The following is an 18,524-nucleotide window of genomic DNA, read 5'->3' as shown; positions in this document are numbered from 1 at the left end:
CAGAGTCCCTGAAGCCCTTTGTATGTGTATGTACGAGTAGACTCGCAGATGCGGCTTCTTTGTTCTGCTCAGCTGTCTTTGTGAAATGCAGCAGGGCTGTGGCCACCAGCCCCCCTGTTAAGGCTGCCCGATTCCCTGATCAGTTTTCTGCCAGGTCCAGACCTGACTGGCCTCGCCGCCCTGGTGGGATGCTTTCAGTCTCTGCCAGCTGGCACTGTGCTGCCCAGAGAGCAGCTCGGGGCAGCTGGCGCACGGTGGCTTTCATCGCGACCCCTTCCCCGCGTGGATGCAGTTGGAAATCAGCGCACAAGGATCAGTCGGTGTGCGACACCAGCTAGACTACCTGCTAACCCAGTAATGTTTCCCGAGGCTATGTAGGTGGCATTTCTGTTCTTTGTCCTTTTCCAATCTTATGAGTTGTCCATACACATAGTAGGTGCTGTGCCCTGAAAAATCCCGTCCATGGCCTTGCAAAAGTACCTGCGCTAGCTGACCTCTCTTGTGAAATCCGTTGAGCACAAAGGTGGATTGTGCCGCTGAGTTACTCTACAAGAATGGATCGGGTTAGGCAGGTTACCACCGTTCTGATATTTGGAGTTTTTCCAGATACTCTTGCAAGCATGCCATGCTGTTGTAAGTTATTCAGAGATGCTTTGAAGTAAAGATTTAATGATTTGTGCCAAATTGAGAGCACTTAAAAAAATTCACATTTTGTGTGAACAGATGACAGCATGTTAAGCACAACTAGCAGCTGAAGAAACATGAGGATTAACAGATAATGACTGAAGTCCCTCAAAGAGTCTGCAAGACTTAAAGGAGTCCAGTTAATATTTTCAGGTGTTTATTCTCTTCAGTATTGTTTTAGGTTGGTTGAGAGGTGGTTTTCAAGAGAGGAGAGTAGAAGCGGAGGAAAGTGGAAGGAGAAAACTAAATTCACTTGCTTCAGACATCGTTACTGTTTAATTTGGGAATACATATGTGTACGTGTTTCCAAAATTTGGCCTGATCACGGGCACGTTAATTTCTTTAGCTCCTTTAAACTGTCTTGGATATCGGTACTTACATGGTCCCATTTATACAGTACTGTTTTGGGTGGTACAGTTGCTAATTTGTTTTAATCCATTTGAGGAATCCTTTTCACTAGCTGTTGAAGTTTTTCAAAGACTTCACAGTTTTGGTATCTTGCAAAACACAGAAAAGCCAGCCTCCTACTGTGTCATTACGTAGGTAATAACTGCATATTGCTTAATGGGTTTTATATATTAAAAATTATATACATAAAAAATTACTTCACAGGTGCAAAGTTCATGTCACGAATACTAGGCTAGTTTTAAATTGGGGAATGAAATATTGCTTTAGGGAATAAAACAGGCCTAAAATGTATCCATTTGCTTTGAGTGGTGTCGAAATTTTATTTTTGTGACAGAGCGAGGGACCATTTTTAATGAGAAAGAACACAGCAGGTACCGTGATGAGGAATAGCTTTGTTATGGACATCCTGTGAGGGAAAGCCAAGATTGCTTCTCCGGTTTTGTTTCCAAGCCTAGCAAAAATCAAGCAGCAGCTTGTGCAGACTATGATAATGTCAACACAAATCCCAGGGAAGGAAGGATAAAGAAGAAGAAAACGTTGTCACTAAGGGACGTGACAAAACAGTTCCCGTCCTATTTCAGAAGGTAGAGTTGCATCCTCCTTGTGGAGCGATCAGGCGTATTTTGGCCGTGGTGGTGATCTAGACCTGTGCTACAAGGCAGCTTTGTAAAGCCTGTGTACGTGGTTTTGAAGACGCTGAAGAGCCCTCCGAGTCTGAAGCTTGTTACGATCGCCTCAAAGACTCTTTGCTATAAGCTGAGGAGAAATATTTGTTTAACCATATGTATCAATTCTACTTCATGTGAGATCACAGCGGTTTTGGTTGTGAAGCATGCAGTAAGAGCGTGGGACCTGAACTAAGTACATTAATAAACCATGCCATGTCCGTCCCGCCCCCCCCCCCCCCCCCCGCAAAATGCCTCTTTCCCTTACTGCTTATGGTTTGCAAGTGTAAGCAGCTCTTTGCTGTGAGAGTGTGAAAACTGGGTGACGTGGATTTTGGCAGGAGTGCCTGGGGGAAGACGCGGGCATGAACGAGGCTCCGCTGCAGGCAAGCAGCGTCGCTGTGAGGCCCCGGCCGCCGTCCGTTACAGGGCATTTTAAAACCCGACGCCGGGACAGGCAGAGCCGTTTCCACGACGAGCTCTTCCCGCGTCCCGGGGGGGGCGCTGGCCCGCCGTGCCCCGGGCTGCCGCCCCACCGCTGACGGGAGGCCCGCCGGGAGGCGCCGCGGGCGGGCAGCTGCCGGTAACGGCGGCGACGACGACGCCCGCGCGCCCCCAGGAAAGGAGAGGGCGGGGCCATGGGGGGGCACGTGACCCGAGGTGGGCGGGGCGCCCGCCACCGCCTCGCTCTGGGCCGGGCCGCGCCCCTTCCGGCGGGCACTGCCGGAATCAGCGGCCGGGCCCGGGGCGCCGCCTGCCCTCGCCTCCCGCCGCCGCTGCCCGCCGCGCCCCGCTGCCGGTCCCGTCCCCCCCTTCCCCTTCCCCTCATGGCGGTGGAGCGCGCGGGCACCGGCCCCTCCCACCGCCAGCTCCGGCCTCCCCCTCCCCCCTCTCCTCCTCTTTGTCCGCGGGCGGTGGCGGCCGCGGGGCCGCTCCCGGCCGGGATGTGAGGGGCGGTGACCGCAGGTGAGCGGGAAGGGGCGGGCGGGGGGCCCGGCTGGCCGCGGGCTGGCTGAGGGGCGGGGGCGGGGGCGGCGGGCCCGGCCGGCCCCTCGGAGGGCGGGGTGAGGAGGGGAGGCGGCGGTTGGGGGCGCGCGGGGCGGGGCGGGGCCTGCGGGCGCCTCCGGGCTCCGGGCCGGCCCCGCCGCCCAGGGGCCCCGGCTGTTCCGGGTGCTGCCCGCCTTCCTGATGCCGCCTCGGGAGCGCCGGTGCCGGGCAGCCTCCCTCCCCGCCTCGGCTCCCTCGCCCTGAGCCGCGCAAGGTCCTTGGGCGCTGTGCGGAGGCGCCGCGGGTGAGGAGCGAGCGAGCCGGCCGGGGCGAGCCGCGCTGCCTGCGGGCGGGTGGCGGGGGTTGCGCGGCTGCCACGGCCCCGGGCGCTGAACCGGGCTGCAGAAGCCCGAGGAGCCCTTCGCCGGCTTGGTTTCTCACTAGTGGGAAACGTGCTGTGGTTTGGGCTCGGAAGGCCAGCATTAAAGAAAATAAATCTGGCTGTTTGCTAGGCTCGCTAGCCGGCCAGAACTGGCAAGTTAGGGTATGCCGGTTCCGCCAGGGCTGCGGTACTTCTTAATGGAGTGCGCGTGTTGTTAATCGGGGAGCTAAACCAGTTTGTCTTCGGTTTGGCTCAGGACTGAGTTTAGCTTGAGGGTTGCGCAGCTTGGTTTCATATCAGCTTCAGCAGAACTTCAGAGCCCTGGCAGTGCTTTAGTTGGAGGTGGAAAAAAACAATTTGAGCTTTGCGCTCTAGTTCAGAAGGATGATTTGTGTTCGTTCTTATACTGTGAAGATGCAGGCTGGGTCTGACTCTTTAGTCCCCGATTTTTTTTCTGATTTTCAAGCAGTCAACTTTCTCTATTTTACGACAATATCTTTTAACGTTATTTTTAATTAAAACGTAATAAACATAAGGCATCACGGCTCTTTCTGAATGCTTTTGATGTGCCTCATTGCATACAATTAGGTTTTTTTCCCCTGAAAGGTAACAAGTTCATGGATAGGAAATTATTGTGTAAGGTTTCATCAGTATCATTGCGTTTGGAATTCAGTGCCACACCAGTTCTGCTTTCATTAAAGTTATTAATTCTCAGGATAAAACCGTGGCAACTACAAAGCAGGTTATAACAGATTATCAGTCATGTCAAAGGAATAACAGTGACTAATGTCTAGATTCAGCTTTAACTTACCGAGTTACCTTAAATTTGAAACTGCCCATCTTAAATACTAAAGGTAGGTAGAACTTCAGTGAACCTGTGCTGGTAACTCGTCTTACCGAGAGTGGAGCTAGTCTACAAGGTACAGCAAAGATGACGCAAGTCATGTCATCTACTCTTAGCTTGAGTCTATTTTGATAGACTTACAGGAAATACAGTCGATACAGTATCAGCAATAAAGCACCGGCTGTAGTTTGCGTTCAGTCAACGAATAGCACTCTGTTTTAGTGAAAATACTTTTTAGTTTTATGTGAAAATGCTTTAATTGAAGGTCATTCTTTTTACAGAAGAGAATAACTACAAATAGCAAATACAAAGAATAAGAAGTAGAAAAATTTTTATTGTGGCAGTTTTCTTGTTTTCTCCCAGTGTCTTAAAATGGAATGCTTGTTGCTTTCTCTTTATTAATGGAAATCTGCTATAAAGGATGAGTTTCCCCACAGTTTAACTAAAACTTTTAAAATAGGCAACTTTAGAACTGTTAATGTACGTTTTGCTTTCTGACTACTTGTGCTAGTGCCTCTAACATTATATTTTATATATGCATATATATAACATTCTCTTTGTAAACAAATTATTTTTTTTTTACCTTGCCTATGTAATATGTAAATAATTATGTGTATAAGTTTGCATACTCATTTAACTTTGACAAAGCTGGAAAACTATATCTGTATTGGGTAGATTTACGGTGCAAAATTGAAGGTACTCTTTCCTAAATAATGTATACAGAATCTGTGGGTACTGTACATGTGCATCTTGGCCTTTCAAAGGTGCACATGACTGAGTTTCAAACCAGCAGCTCTTTTATCTTAATGCTATATCTGTCCTTTCAATGTTGTCTCCTATACCTGTGTTTAAATGATATGTTCATGAGTGGACGGAACATAACTGAGGAAGACTTGGATTAAAGAGTTAGGTATATTTTGGGGATTTTAGTAATCTTACTGAGAATATTTCTGTGTTCATACTCCCCGCTGCCCCAGAGTTCTGTATATAAACATCCTCTGAAAACTCACCATACCAGAGTCAATAATTATAACTTTATATTAGTATTTGTAATAAAAGTGCCTTAGCACCTAAGTTACAGAACAAAACTGAAAGGACTAGGATAGGATTTCAGTTCAACTTTAGCATGTTACCATCTAAAGAATAGCTTAGATCCCAAGTTAGTTTCTTTGATTAGTGAGGTAAAAAGCAAAGGGATGAAATAACTGTAACGCTTCAGGTGAGACATACCTAAGGAGATCAAATTCACACTACTTTGGTATTCAAGTGTTTTTAAAACAAAAAAAACTGTCCCTTTTTAAAGCATAGATGAGACAATGTACAGTCTTGTGTGTCATGCATTAAAATGAAATTAACTTGAAATGACGGACATAATTTTCCTAGTTGAATTCTTATAATGCCAATTAATGTTATTTTTACTTATATATTGGAAGCCTAACATTGAAATATTTAAGAAGTGAATGCCTCTGGATTTTGGAACAAAATTGGTATGTATAATGAGCCTTTGAAAGGCTCATCACTGAACATTTGGATTTTTTCTGTTAGGGAGTGTTCCTGTTTCCTGTCATTTTGTGCCTGTGGGAAGGAAGAAGGGAACGTATAATAGTCGATGTGTATTTGTTAAAAGCAACGTGTTGATTCAACCCCTTTTTCTTCCATGGAAAGCTTTATGGCTAGGAGGGCATTAAATAGGTGCTCTATTTCAATGTTAGAAACTTAAAACTTCTCATGGAGCTCTTGTAAATAAGCAGAATTGAAAACATGGAACAGTTCAAAAGATACTGAATGCCTGTACCTGGAGTAACTATTACTAATGTCTTGTCAAAACAGAGCTTTGTTTAAAACTCCTTCTGTGTGAGTCATGTCTGAGTCTTGTGCTGTTTAGTATTAGTGATCTGGCTGAAAGGACAAAGAAATAATTAATGGCATTGAGCAGGGAAGAGTTGCCAGTGTGTAAACTCAGATGAATATTTTCAGGAAACATTTCTGAAAACAAGAGATGCTTTTTATAGGAGTAAATGAAAGTTATTACACCCAGGCAGGAATAACTTTCTTTACAAATACAGTTTAGAGAACAGTAGTTCTGTAGAAAAGAATTTAGAGGTTATACTAATAGGGAGGTTGAAGGTGAGTCAACAGTAGATGACTGCTCATGAAGGGCTAAGGAAGTCACCCGTTTTGGGTTGTATGAAGAGAAGTATAGTCTTCCACTGTACTGCGGAAGTAATAATAATTCAGCTAAAATACTGTATGCAGCTTTAGGAGTTGCACTTCATTAAAAAAAAAAAAAAAAGAAAGGACCTAGAGGCTGGCACTGCAGGAAGCACCAAGCACCTAACTTGCAGAGTAATGTTAAGATGTGGGTGCAAAGATAAAGGGAGTTGTATCTTTTCCAAGTCCAGAGTGGACAAACATAACGGGCTTTGGTAGTCAAAGTGAAGATCTAGATGAAGATCATTAGATAATGAGAGTTCCTAACAGCATCAAAGCATGGCTGCGGTGTTTGTGAAGTTTCCTTCATATTTCCTGGGAGAAACTTGGCTGAGTTACCTGTAATGAGGAGCAGCAGTGAATGATGCTGTACGTGGCAAAGGGTTGAAGTAAATGGCCTGTTAAGGTCCTTTTTAGCTTAGTGACATGATTCTGTTCCCAGTTAAGAAGATCAGGTTTTAGACAAGAAAATTGTGAATTCTAGCATTTACATTTTTCGGCATATATTTAGATTACTTCTAGGAGAAAAGACTGTCTACTGAACTCTTGAGGGCTGGTGGCCAAGCAGGCAACGCTGGAACGATCCACCATGTTTACTTTTACCAACTATAATTATTGCTTCCATACAACATACAGCTTGTGGAAGTGATACTAATTTTCTTTGGCTGAGAACTCCCTCATGCTTGCTTACGCTTATCTGCTTTTAAATGTCAAATATTATTTCATCTCATGACACCACTTTTAGTGTTTCTGAATATTTAGAGAGGTTACTTGTTACAATAAATATATAACATCTTTTGAGTGCTGCTTTTGGGAGAAAAGGACTTTTGAGCAGAGAGACGAAGAACTGTTACCTTGTGTTTTAGACCAGAGAGCCTGTATCTTGTCAGCATTGGTGATACTTCTTGGTTACATCTTGAAAATAAGCAAACAAACTTTTTGGCTAATCTGGACTTGCTTATGTCCTGCCGTTTTTTTCAGAAAGCTTTTTCTCCATCTCTCCCTGCCTGATAACCTTCAAATTCAGCACACGTTCCCTGTCTTGTCTGTCATTGTACTGTTGCACACTGAGAGTTATGACTCATGATACTAGATGTTCCACAGGCACTTCATAAATGAGTGGTTCTTCGAGGCATTGTAAATGTTGTAGCTTCTGTGGATAGGAAAGTCTCATCCCCTCATTCTGTCTCTGAAATCAGAGCTCCATGAACCTGCTAGTCTTGGATAGGTGAAATATTCTATGTGTTAAAATCAGCTGTGAACTTGATTAAAGAACCTTTGCAGAACTACACCAAATCCAACTAAAACCACTGCTAGCTTTGTTTAACTCCTACATTTTCTGGCATCTCTCCTGTTCATAACTCAGTAGTGGCCCTGGCTGCTGGAATAGGACAGCTTTGGCATGTCCCAAAGCTGAAACGTGAGAGGAGTGTTTATTCCAGAAACTGCTCGTTTTGTGGCATTTTTTTTCTTGTTTTCAAAGATAATAATTTTTCTCGATGGCATTTATGAGGACGCGTTAGTTTCTCTTCTACTAAGTCTTGGGGTTAGAATTAAGCCACTGATTTCCTGAAGTGTAAAACTTCCCGTGCCTATTATTGCTTTGACTTTGCAGCTATACGTGTCGGTTCTACACATGCAAATTACATCTGCGCTATGCGCAGGGTGAACCAAATCGCTTCAGAGAGAAGCTGGGTTCACCGTGACTGTGGGGCAGAAATGGTCAGCACCTGTAGACATCTGTATAAACCTTAGGGGGAAGTATGGCAGTCCAGCCCCAGAAGAAATGGGACTGAGGTCAAATAAACTTAGCAAGAAGAGCTAGTAGTAATTTATGTAAAGAAGTGGTTAAGATTTGAGTCGTTTACAAGATTAACAAAGTGGTTGACAGGGTATCAAAAACTCTTTAATGTATTTGAGACATGGGGGAGAGTAGAACTACTAGTTTTGAAGTGTAGCATCCTTAGGGTGTGTTTAAGTCTAAATTCGGAAAATTACCTGTGAGCTCGCAAATTTTCCTCATTCTTCTGCAATCAAATTCTTCCTCTACTCCAGAGAAAAGCAGCCTGTACTTCTTCCCTTGTCTCTGAAATGCAGTGGGTGGAAGATGTCAGGATGAGACTACCTGATGCTCTTCACCCCTGTCAGAAATGTTTTCATGTAGATGAAGCTGCGCAAGCCAGGGAGAAAAAGTGTTTTTGCCAGTATGGTGAGTTCTGTTTTAGTAAAAAGCTACACTAGTAAAAATACTCCCATTAGTAATATAACTAGAGTAGCAACCGTTGAAAACACTGGTAGAGTAGAAAAGCTCAGCGAAAGAAGTCTCCCTCCCCCAGGTGATGCTATCAGATTTTACACCAGCTGGAGCTAGAAGAACACTCTTAGCTTGATTACCTGAACAGTGTGACTTATGACTGCTAGAAAAGATGGTAGAGAGAACAGTCACAAAGGTATCTTGATGCCTTCATTCTTCAGGGGACCGAAAGTCTTGCTTTGAATTCAGAACCAGAGAAATATGTGACGCAGTTAGTGAGGTGGCTTGTTCTGGTCTGTATCCCACACTAATGATTTGTCTTTTGGGGTCTTGTTTGATTGATAGGTGATTTTGTATCATGCAAGAGTCTACTTAAGTTTATTTTTTTTAAAGTTGCTAGAAAATGAAAGAAGACCCTTGCAGTTCATTTACTTACATTTTTCCTACAAAATAAGATATTAAAAATTACTATGCAAGGATTAAGGGAAGAGGATTTGAGAATTTTGAACTGTGGATCTTGCAGCATTTTGAATAGTGCCATGTTGAGCGCTTATTAAATGGGACTGTTTTCCTGTACTTTTTCACAGCCTAACTGGATGCAAGTAAGTGGATCTGTGTTCGGTTTTAATGTTAACCTACCTGTAGCTCTCTGCTAGGTTTTTCCTAGGTGTGTAGCAAATTAATCAAAGTCGGCAGCAAGAACGTACAGGGAAAGGTAGTTTTGGAAGAAAACAGGTTTTGAAGAAACAGGTGCAGGAACCGGACCTGTGAACTGGCACGGCAGACTGGAATATGATTTTATCTAGGCCTGGACTCCCAGTGGGCGCATCCGTCTCTGCCTGGGCATGAAAGAGGGTGCTTGATTTTGCAATGCCTTGACACCAGCATTGTACTCCTGCTTGAGGAAGCTGCTGCTGTATCTCAACATTAAAGCTGTGGAATTCAGATTCTAGTAAGCACTGAAATGGAAACGTTTTATTCTATCCTCTTCTTTCCCCTCTTTTACTTTTAAATCAAAAGCTTATTAATGTGACTTATGTCATGTGCCATGCCTCTGAGTATCTGGAAAATAATTGCGTAGGGAACTAAATGCTAGTCTTGGCACATCTGTGATTGGTGTTCCTAGGAAATAAAAATTGTTTTATCTATAGGTGTTTTCTTCCTTTAGAACAGTTCTCTACGCTGTCATAATTATCAGTTGTCTTGAAATCAAAGCCTAAAAGTAGTTCTCATTTCTCTTCATACTATAGAGAGGTTAATCACCCTAAAAGTACTTGGAGCTTTTTTTTCTTCAGTGTAAAAGTTATTTATAGAGATACCTTACATTCAAAATCTTGTGTGTTCGATGGAATCCAGGATATCCTCATTGTAGCTTGTAACAGGAGAAAAGATGCATTGAAATAAGTTTTCTTGTTAAGCTGGAGGTTGAATATCTAAAATCTTGATTTCTAGCCTAAAAATTGCTATCTTCTGCTAAGCTGTTGTTGAAAGTCTTACCTAACTCAATTTGGAGTCTTAGCAGGCTAGGTGAAAGCTTTTGAACTGTAAACTCTTACTAGTTGCTGTAGCTAAGCTGAAAAGATGCTTCATATAGGTATGGGAAACTTTGTAAAATACATCAACAAACAGATGCCTTATTTCTTGTTCCAGATTCCCCTGTTCGTTAGAGGACGAGTGCATGTGCATACATCTCAAGCTTGTTTGTGTTAGGGAAATTACTGTATGATTAAACACCCATTCCAGTCTTCTCTTTCATTTTTCCTAGTGAGTTTATATGGAAGAAATGCTGTGGCCGTTCTCAAGCTCTCTTACAAACTGATTTCAATGTAAGTAATTGTTTGATCAGTATTGTCAGTTACATGGTGCGCCAGACATAGATCTGTGTACTTAATGAAAAGAAAAATAAATCGCACGTCTTTAAGTTTTCCTTAACTTTTTTCAAAGAACTTTTATTTGTTTGGGTTTCAGTTTTTATATGCCAGGTCAGAAGCCCTTCCTTCTGTCTGTTCAGATTTGTTAGTCACTCATCCATGGTTCAAATTTACACATGCTTCAAAGATTGCCTTTTTTTTTTTTTAAACACTCATGGCAGAGACCGTTCACAGGAGAACCAGTCGCATGAGCTGTTGGGGATTTTCCTATACAGTATGTATTTCCACCAATTTAATTCTGATGTGTTTATTTTGCTCAGGTTTCAGTGTTGCATCATCTTGTGTTGAGTAACAGAAGTTCTGCTGTTCATAGGTCGATGTGACAGTCTTTAGTAGTTTACGAGATGAGCCAAACTCGTGGAAGATATGACTTCTGTATTGGTCTGGTGTTGGCTATGAGCTCCAGCATTTTCATTGGAGGAAGTTTCATCCTGAAGAAGAAAGGCCTTCTCCGGTTAGCTAGGAAAGGCTCCATGCGAGCAGGTAAATACATGTTGAAGAAACTTGCTAACACTTAAGTTTTGCTGTTTAACAGAAGATTACTAAACTTAGGATCTTGTTTTAGGTTTCATATACCTGTAACAAAGTCAAAACATATAGCTGCTGTGTTTTTTCTCCGGTGTCAGATACACCTAACTCCGTGTGTGATACATACTATTGAATTTGCATGTAATGCCCTCTAGGGACACTTGTTGAACAATTCCTTCACATGTCAGTGAAATCCAAATTGTACTTGCAAATTGAACTGGGAACCAGCACTCTTAACTACATCTATGCTCCTGAATGAGTGAATTTAGGAGAATGCTAAATGCGTTTGAGTGTTAGGAGATTGTTTTAGAAAACTAAAAATCACATGTAATGATCATGTGTAATTCATTACACTATTCATAGTGTCCCTCAAGGGTTTATACCGGACCCAATGCTATTTAATATCTTCACCAATGACATACATAGACCGTGGGATCGAGTGCTCCCTCAGCAAGTTTGCAGATGACACCAAGCTGAGTGGTGCAGTTGATTCGCTAGAGGGAAGGGCTGCCATCTAGAGGGACCTTGACAGGCTTGAGGGATGGGCCTGTGCGAACCTCATGAAGTTCAACAAGGCCAAGTGCAGGGTCCTGCACTTGGGTTGGGGCAATCCCCTGTATCAGTACAGACTGGGGGATGAACAGATTTGAGAGCAGCCCTGTGGAGAAGGACTTAGGGGTACTGGTGGATGAAAAGCTGGACATGAGTTGGCAATGTGCGCTTGCAGCCCAGAAGGCCAACCATATCCTGGGCTACATCAAAAGCAGCGTGGCCAGCAGGTCGAGGGAGGTGATTCTGCCCCTCTACTCCACTCTGGTGAGACCCCCCCTGGAGTGCTGCATCCAGCTCTGGGGTCCTCAGCACAGGAAAAACATGGGCCTGTTGGAGCGGGTCCAGAGGAGGGCCATAAAAATGGTGAGAGGGATGGATCACCTCTCCTATGAGGACAGGCTGAGAGAGTTGGGGTTGTTCAGCCTGGAGAAGAGAAGGCTCCGGGGAGACCTTATTGCGGCCTTGCAATGCTTACAGGGGCCTTAAAAGAAAGACAGACTTTTTACCAGGGCCTGTAGTGACAGAACAAGGGGCAATGATTTTAAACCAGAAGAGGATAGATTTAGATAGGATGGTTGCAGCATCCTCAGATGATTCAGAGGGTTGAATCCAAATATTTTTAATTCAGTACCTGTCATCTCTGCTTCTAGAAGATGATTGATCTGGAGATACGTAATTCATGCTCCCTGGTTTGGAATTGGAAAGTGTGACTGCGTTTCACGTTTGCACGTGTAATCAACCACGTAAGCCACACACAATTTCCACAAAGTAGCGTTCTCATAAGAGACACAAAACTTGTCTTTTCAGGTCATTACAATGAGTTGAAAGAACTGTTTTTCAGGGTAATGCAGATATGGTCATCAGTGCCATTTCTAATACAAAAGAAATAAAATAACTAGTTTTCAAAGTAGGCTGTAGGAGGCATATGCACATCAGAAATTTGAAGATTTTTATTTCAACCCCTCTAACTATAAAGCCTAAGTATCAAAAGAAAGATTGCCCAAGTTTGTAAGGACATGGGCTGCCAAAATTATTTTGGTGATGTTATCAGTGATGGGGCTTACTGTTTGTTGATGTATGTTTTTAATGGAGTAGCAATTCTTTCAATTTTAGGTCAAGGCGGTCATGCATACCTTAAGGAGTGGCTGTGGTGGGCTGGACTTCTTTCAAGTAAGTATCAAAAATATAATCTGCATTATGTAATTTAAGTAAATAACTACACCACAGATGTCAGCAGTGGTTACAAAAAAGGAGTGAGATGGGAATTCTACAACATATGGCAATGCTATCTGGGAATTTGATGAGTGCAGCTCTAGTGATTTTAATGTAACTCCTCCCACACCAGAAGTTCTTTCATTAATTTAACTGCCCTCTTTGGGCAGTGGAACTAGGCAGACGTTGGTCTTCCTGTATCTCTTCGCTAGCATAGGCATTCTGGTTTTTTTCTTGGCAGAGAAGTGCTTAGATACACAGGATTCTTCAGCGGGAAACATATTTGGGAATGATGTCTTCTGAACTTTTTTTTTTTTTTTTGCATTGCTTAAACTCTCCACTTCCTGGCTGTGTTCAGGTAACTGGCTTAATGTATGCATTGCCCTGTAGCCTGCTATTGCAGATTTCTCCGTGCAGAAGTTCATGACTCAGGTTGGTGGGCTGAGGAGCTACAACACAGACACCAAAATAAAACATCTTCTCATTTGGCTGAATTAATTTTCATACCTGTTTTAGTCCCCCGGCCTGTTTTTAAAATATAATAGCGGGGGGGTGGGAGAGGGTGTTCTGCTAGTACTGTTAGCTGAACTCTATCATTAGCATTTTCCATTGTTCCCTTACTGCGTGTTTGTGTCTACAAAAACACTTGTACTGATTCACAGGTTTGTTGCGTAAGACAGCCTAACTTTTTTTTAATTATTATTATTATTATTATTATTATTATTATTATTATTATTATTATTATTATTATTATTATTATTACTCTGCAGTGGGAGCTGGCGAAGTAGCCAACTTTGCTGCCTATGCTTTTGCACCAGCTACGTTAGTGACTCCTTTGGGAGCTCTCAGTGTTCTTGTAAGGTAAGAAACACTAACGGAAAGCAGTGTGATTTCAGAGAGAGAAGTAAAATATTTGTTTAGAAATATGTCACTGAAATATGCTGTAATAAACGTGGTTTGTTCTTAACAATAAATAAAGAGTGCTTATAAACATCAGGAGTAACCTTAAGTTTCTCCAGATGCGAAGTGACTATGCTATAAAAGGGTTCTAGCAATGCATCTACACCTTGATCTGTGAAAAGCCATCATCTTCTGCATTTCAAAAATGCGTTGTATACAACAGAGTAGTATTTTCATTCTTAAGTAAAGATTTCTGTCTTTTAAAAATTATTTTACAAGTGCTTAGATAGAGGGTTTTGGGAGGCAGCATAAAAAAGGGGTTCTGGGGAGGGATGCCAAATATTAACAGGCAGTTCTGTCCATAGCAAGTATCTTGAGATAGAAAATCAACTACGTAGCTATTTTTAAGCTGGACATTGTGGCTGCAAGTGACCTGTACAGGCAAAGCAACCTGTAAGCTGGTGAGCAAATGAATGAGATACTACTAATTCCGTGTTTGGTGGTGCATTTTTTGTCTTCCTAGTGCCATTCTGTCATCCTTCTTTTTAAATGAAAAACTTAATCTACATGGAAAAATAGGGTGTTTGCTAAGTATACTGGGATCAACTGTGATGGTAATTCATGCTCCACAAGAGGAGGAAGTAGAAACTTTGAATGAAATGTCCCACAAACTAGGTGATCCAGGTAAGAAAAATGCTGGCTTGATATGTACGCAGCCTGTCATTTCTTTATTGTAGTTTCATTACTGCTGCTTTCAAGTTCCAGGTAGATGGCCTGTTTCTGCTTCATGTTGTCAAAATGAAGTAGAGATTTGAATTCTGTGACATAATTCCATAGAAAACTTTGCATGATGCCAGTGAACTTGTCTGGCCTTGAACAAAGTGTCTTGATGTGAACCACTGAGATGACACTTTAAAGAAATGCAGCAGCACAGGTGGATAAACACAACTTCAGTAAATTTTAATTGAAGTGTGTCAGTCTCTAAGTTCAACTGTGAGCTGTCCTTAACACGAAGAAGTGGGTGCTGTGGCACGTGTCTGCTGAGCAGTGTGTAATCCTGGAGACTGGCTGCTATGCTTACATGGAAGATGAGGCACTCACAAATACACATCTGCAAAATAGTGTATCTGCAAAGACCATGCCCATTTTAAACACAAGGAAATAGCCAGCACAGAGAATAAAAAAGCTGATCTTAAGGCATGACCCGATTATTGGAAATCTGTCGATGGATGTAGCAGCCTGCCAAAACGTGGCTCCCTAAAAACCATTCAGACACAAGCCTGTATCCAGTGGCATCTACACCTCAGCGAGTCTGTGTAAGGCAGCTTAGTAATCGAATCCTGTAGTCATCTTGCTGATAGACTGGTAAAGGTAATACAACATGCCTGTTGTTTTAGCTAGCTTACTATAACATCCTTCTACCTTTGATGTTGGAGGAGTCATGAGAAACATTCTGAACGCTTCTGTTTAAGCTGAGCCAATTGCAGTGTTAATGAGTGGTTTCTCAATATTTCTAAGCTGCTTTTGATAGTATACATAAGTAACAAGATTTTTTTTTTTTTTCCCCCCAACCACAGGTTTTGTGGTCTTCGCAACGCTTGTTGTCATTGTGTCTTTAATTCTAATATTTGTGGTGGGACCTCGCCATGGACAGACCAACATTCTCGTGTACATAACAATCTGCTCTGTCATTGGAGCATTATCAGTCTCCTGTGTAAAAGGTCTGGGCATCACTATAAAAGAATTTTTTGCAGGAAAACCAGTGCTGAAACATCCCTTGTTTTGGATTCTGCTGCTAAGCCTTATTGTCTGTGTGAGCACGCAGATCAACTACTTAAACAGGGCTCTGGATATATTCAACACTTCGATAGTGACTCCGATATATTATGTAATCTTTACAACATCCGTTTTAACCTGTTCTGCCATCCTTTTCAAGGAATGGCAACACATGGCGGCTGATGACATTATTGGCACCTTCAGTGGCTTCCTGACTATTATTGTGGGGATCTTTTTATTGCATGCCTTCAAAGATGTTAATTTCACCCTAGCAAATCTGCCCCTCTCTTTGCGGAAAGACGATAGAGCAGCAAACGGCACCTTGCTGAGCACGTACGACTGCTTTAATCATGATGAAGAAAGTTCTGCTTGTCTAGGAGAAATACAATCCACTGAGAGCCTCTCAGCCAGGAGAAATGGAAGTCTGTCAGCCTTCTGAAAATACCTACATGTTACTTAAGAACAATTCTGTAACTCTGGAAGTTTTTTTTCTGCTGTGAAATGTCTGAGCTTGTCTGGAAACTCATGTACTTTTTAACAGTATGTGTAGACAATCGTTATTTTTTAAGTTCAATTAGTTTGGAGAAGGAACACTGAAGGGGTTTTTAATTTGCCTTATTTTTACTTTAAAAAATACTAAAATGACCTCAGACCACAGTTGGTTGTGTTGCTTAAGTTATGTGTAAATACTTTCATTTCATTCTTCTGTTTTAAGATGTATTGCACTAATGACAATTTTATCAAAAATAAATCGCTTTATTTCTGCATCGGTGGTAAAAAGATTGCAGCGAACCTGAATCCTTTGTACTTGTGCCCTGTCGGAACACTGAGTGACTGTAAACATACTAAAACCGGAGCTGCAGTAGGGACTCTTGTCCCAGTTTGTGAAAGAGGAAAGGGAAAGCTACAACCAAGCAAGACCAATCCTTTGAAAATACTGCTTAACTACAGCTGCGTGCGAAACCTGCAGGATTTACATCAAAAAGCCCCGGCCTTACCCAATCAGAGAAACGGGCTGACAGCAGCCAGGCAAGAGCTTCTGCTCTGCTTGGGTCCGTGAGGCCGTAGCTCCTGCCCTGCCAGCTTATGCAGGAAGGAGGGTTTCAGTTGTTAATAGTAGCCAAAAACGCTCCTCCCTCTTCTGTGGCAGAGGTCTGCTAGACCGCACTGCCCTGGCTCTGAAGGGCTGCTCTGGTTTTGATGTTACAGCTTCAACTCAGAGAACTGCAGTTTTGGTTGCAGTAACGCAGTTACTGGCTGTGACACTCTTTAAGTTTAAAAAAGAAAAAAAGGTTAAAAAAAAAAAAAAGGAACATAATGTCATTGCTCAAAAGGGGTGGGGAAGGTAGGCGGTAGTTTTTTTAAGTTCACAAAGTGATATTTTTGTAACAACATTTATACTGTAGATGTGAAGCTTGGAAATTATTTGGGGCAGAGACAACGAGTTGCTGCTGTGAGGTGTCAGTTATTAAGTTCACTGTTAAAAGAGCACAGTTTAAGATCATTACCAGGGCAAACAAACAGCTCCCACCTGTGAAACGAAGCGTGCAGCCTTCTGCTGGTAGCCGGCATAGTGCAGGAGGGGCCAAGGTGTCGAGCCAGAAAAAGGTTCAATAAATGGGGGTTGAAGAATGGGATTTGAACTTCTGCCTAGTTTTACGGCAGCGCTCCATCAGGGAAACGCCCCTCTCGCGCTTACGGAGCGCGGTAACGGGGAGCGGTAACGGGGAGCGGCAGGGATGGTGTCCAGCTGCCGAGGAGCCGCTGAGCTCCTGGCGGCCACGCTTAGTACCAAAGCGCCGGCCTAACCCCTTTCGTACAGTGGAGTCTGTTACGTTGTGGTTTGGCCTCCAGAGACGCTGTTTTTGATGAGAGAGAATTTAAAATGAAAAAGTTAAGCCTTTTGTGCACCTTGCTTGACTTTTTCGTTTAGGTAGGAGAAGCAGTTATACCAGGTAAAGAGATTTTAACTCACTTGAAGTCTAATACCCTGCTGAAAATGAAAAAATAGTAAGCAACCTTTAAAAAAGTGAAACAAACATCTCGGGACTAATGGCTGAATTATCTTAAACCCATACTAACTAAAGGGAAAAAAAAAAAAAAAAAATCTTAAAATCTGCATTGACGCTAGTAGTTTTAAGATGTTAGAGATGAATTTGCTTGCTGCTGCCAGTTAACCGGTAAGAATGAGAATTTACTTTACTGACGCCATGATTAGTTATTTTAAAGTATTTCTTTAAAAAAATCAGGCTTTGTTAATTAACCATTTCTGCACCACAGTGCCAAGCCAAAGCCTCAAGTATGTGAGACTTATCCCTGAAGCAATGAGAATCTCAACAAATAAACTGTTGTTCATTTCCTTAATCGATGCCTGAAGCACAGGGGAGCGTTCGGCTGGCTAGAAGTCATCTTTGCAGAGTGCTGTGAAGGACAAAAAAGAAACGTGCCCTAAAGAAAACTGTGAGTAAGCATCTTGTAAAAGAAATCCTGCAACGAGCTGGCATGAGAAAGCACGAGTGTTTCCTGCTTCTGCCTCCCCCACGCCGGGCAGGCTGGTGTGTGCCCTCACCACAACAGAGACCGCTCCGGAACGGCAGCTCTCGAGCACAGACCTCCTGGGAAAACCTGCGGCAGTGAAAATTTGCTTGTAGATTGCCTGGCAAATCTCTATCCTCTGTTTTGCTGAGGAATTTCAGTTAATTTCTTTTCTTTCTGCAAAATCCAGTTCCCTGCCAGCCCAGGACCTACACATTCCTCATCTCCTGTCTACCTCCTCTGTCAGGTGCTCATTCCTACCCATTACTGGACTTCATTCCGTTGCTGTGGAACAGCTGAAAAGAGCGGAGCAGGAGAAAAGATGGGCTGTGACCTAACCTTGAACTAGTAAGAGGGAAGGGAGAAAAAAGGGTTCTCAAAGGGATGCCCCGCCTTGGTTTCACACTAAGGGTTAGAAACAGTAACCAAACAACATCTCCAGAAATCCATATCCTGGGTAAAACGAGTCATTATCCATCTGTGTCTGTTCCAGCCACCTTAACTCACGTTTGTTTTGGGAAAATAGTTTTGGGTTGATCCTAACAGCTGACTGACTGTCCAACACCACTGAAAAGCTCCGTTAGGACCCTGCAGTGAGCAAGCGGGAGTTGCTACTTTGGGCTGAACAGGCTGCTTGAAAATTCAAGTTTTACCG

General features: G+C 43.0%; 1 protein-coding gene across 12 annotated transcripts; it reads left to right on the top strand.

The window, feature by feature from the left end:
* The first annotated feature begins 2,461 nt into the window (after positions 1-2,461).
* NIPA2 (NIPA magnesium transporter 2) lies at positions 2,462-16,116 on the top strand. Of its 12 annotated transcripts, none has more exons than XM_087758554.1 (9): positions 2,462-2,723; positions 9,242-9,387; positions 10,201-10,261; positions 10,528-10,580; positions 10,680-10,849; positions 12,560-12,616; positions 13,429-13,519; positions 14,082-14,242; positions 15,136-16,116. In XM_087758554.1, the coding sequence occupies exons 5-9, from the start codon at positions 10,711-10,713 to the stop codon at positions 15,771-15,773; spliced, it is 1,086 nt and encodes a 361-aa protein (XP_087614680.1). In that variant the 5' UTR covers positions 2,462-2,723; positions 9,242-9,387; positions 10,201-10,261; positions 10,528-10,580; positions 10,680-10,710; the 3' UTR covers positions 15,774-16,116. The 12 variants fall into 12 exon arrangements, with proteins under 12 accessions (XP_087614680.1, XP_087614685.1, XP_087614681.1 ...); XM_087758559.1 differs by having other exon boundaries at positions 10,662-10,849; XM_087758555.1 differs by lacking the exon at positions 9,242-9,387.
* The last annotated feature ends 2,408 nt before the right edge of the window (positions 16,117-18,524 follow it).

Source organism: Nipponia nippon, unplaced genomic scaffold, assembly GCF_047370975.1.
Source record: "Nipponia nippon isolate SJK-2023a ecotype South Korea unplaced genomic scaffold, ASM4737097v1 scaffold_2, whole genome shotgun sequence".
Lineage (NCBI taxonomy): Eukaryota > Metazoa > Chordata > Aves > Pelecaniformes > Threskiornithidae > Nipponia > Nipponia nippon.
This window is presented reverse-complemented; position numbering and strand designations above follow the sequence as displayed.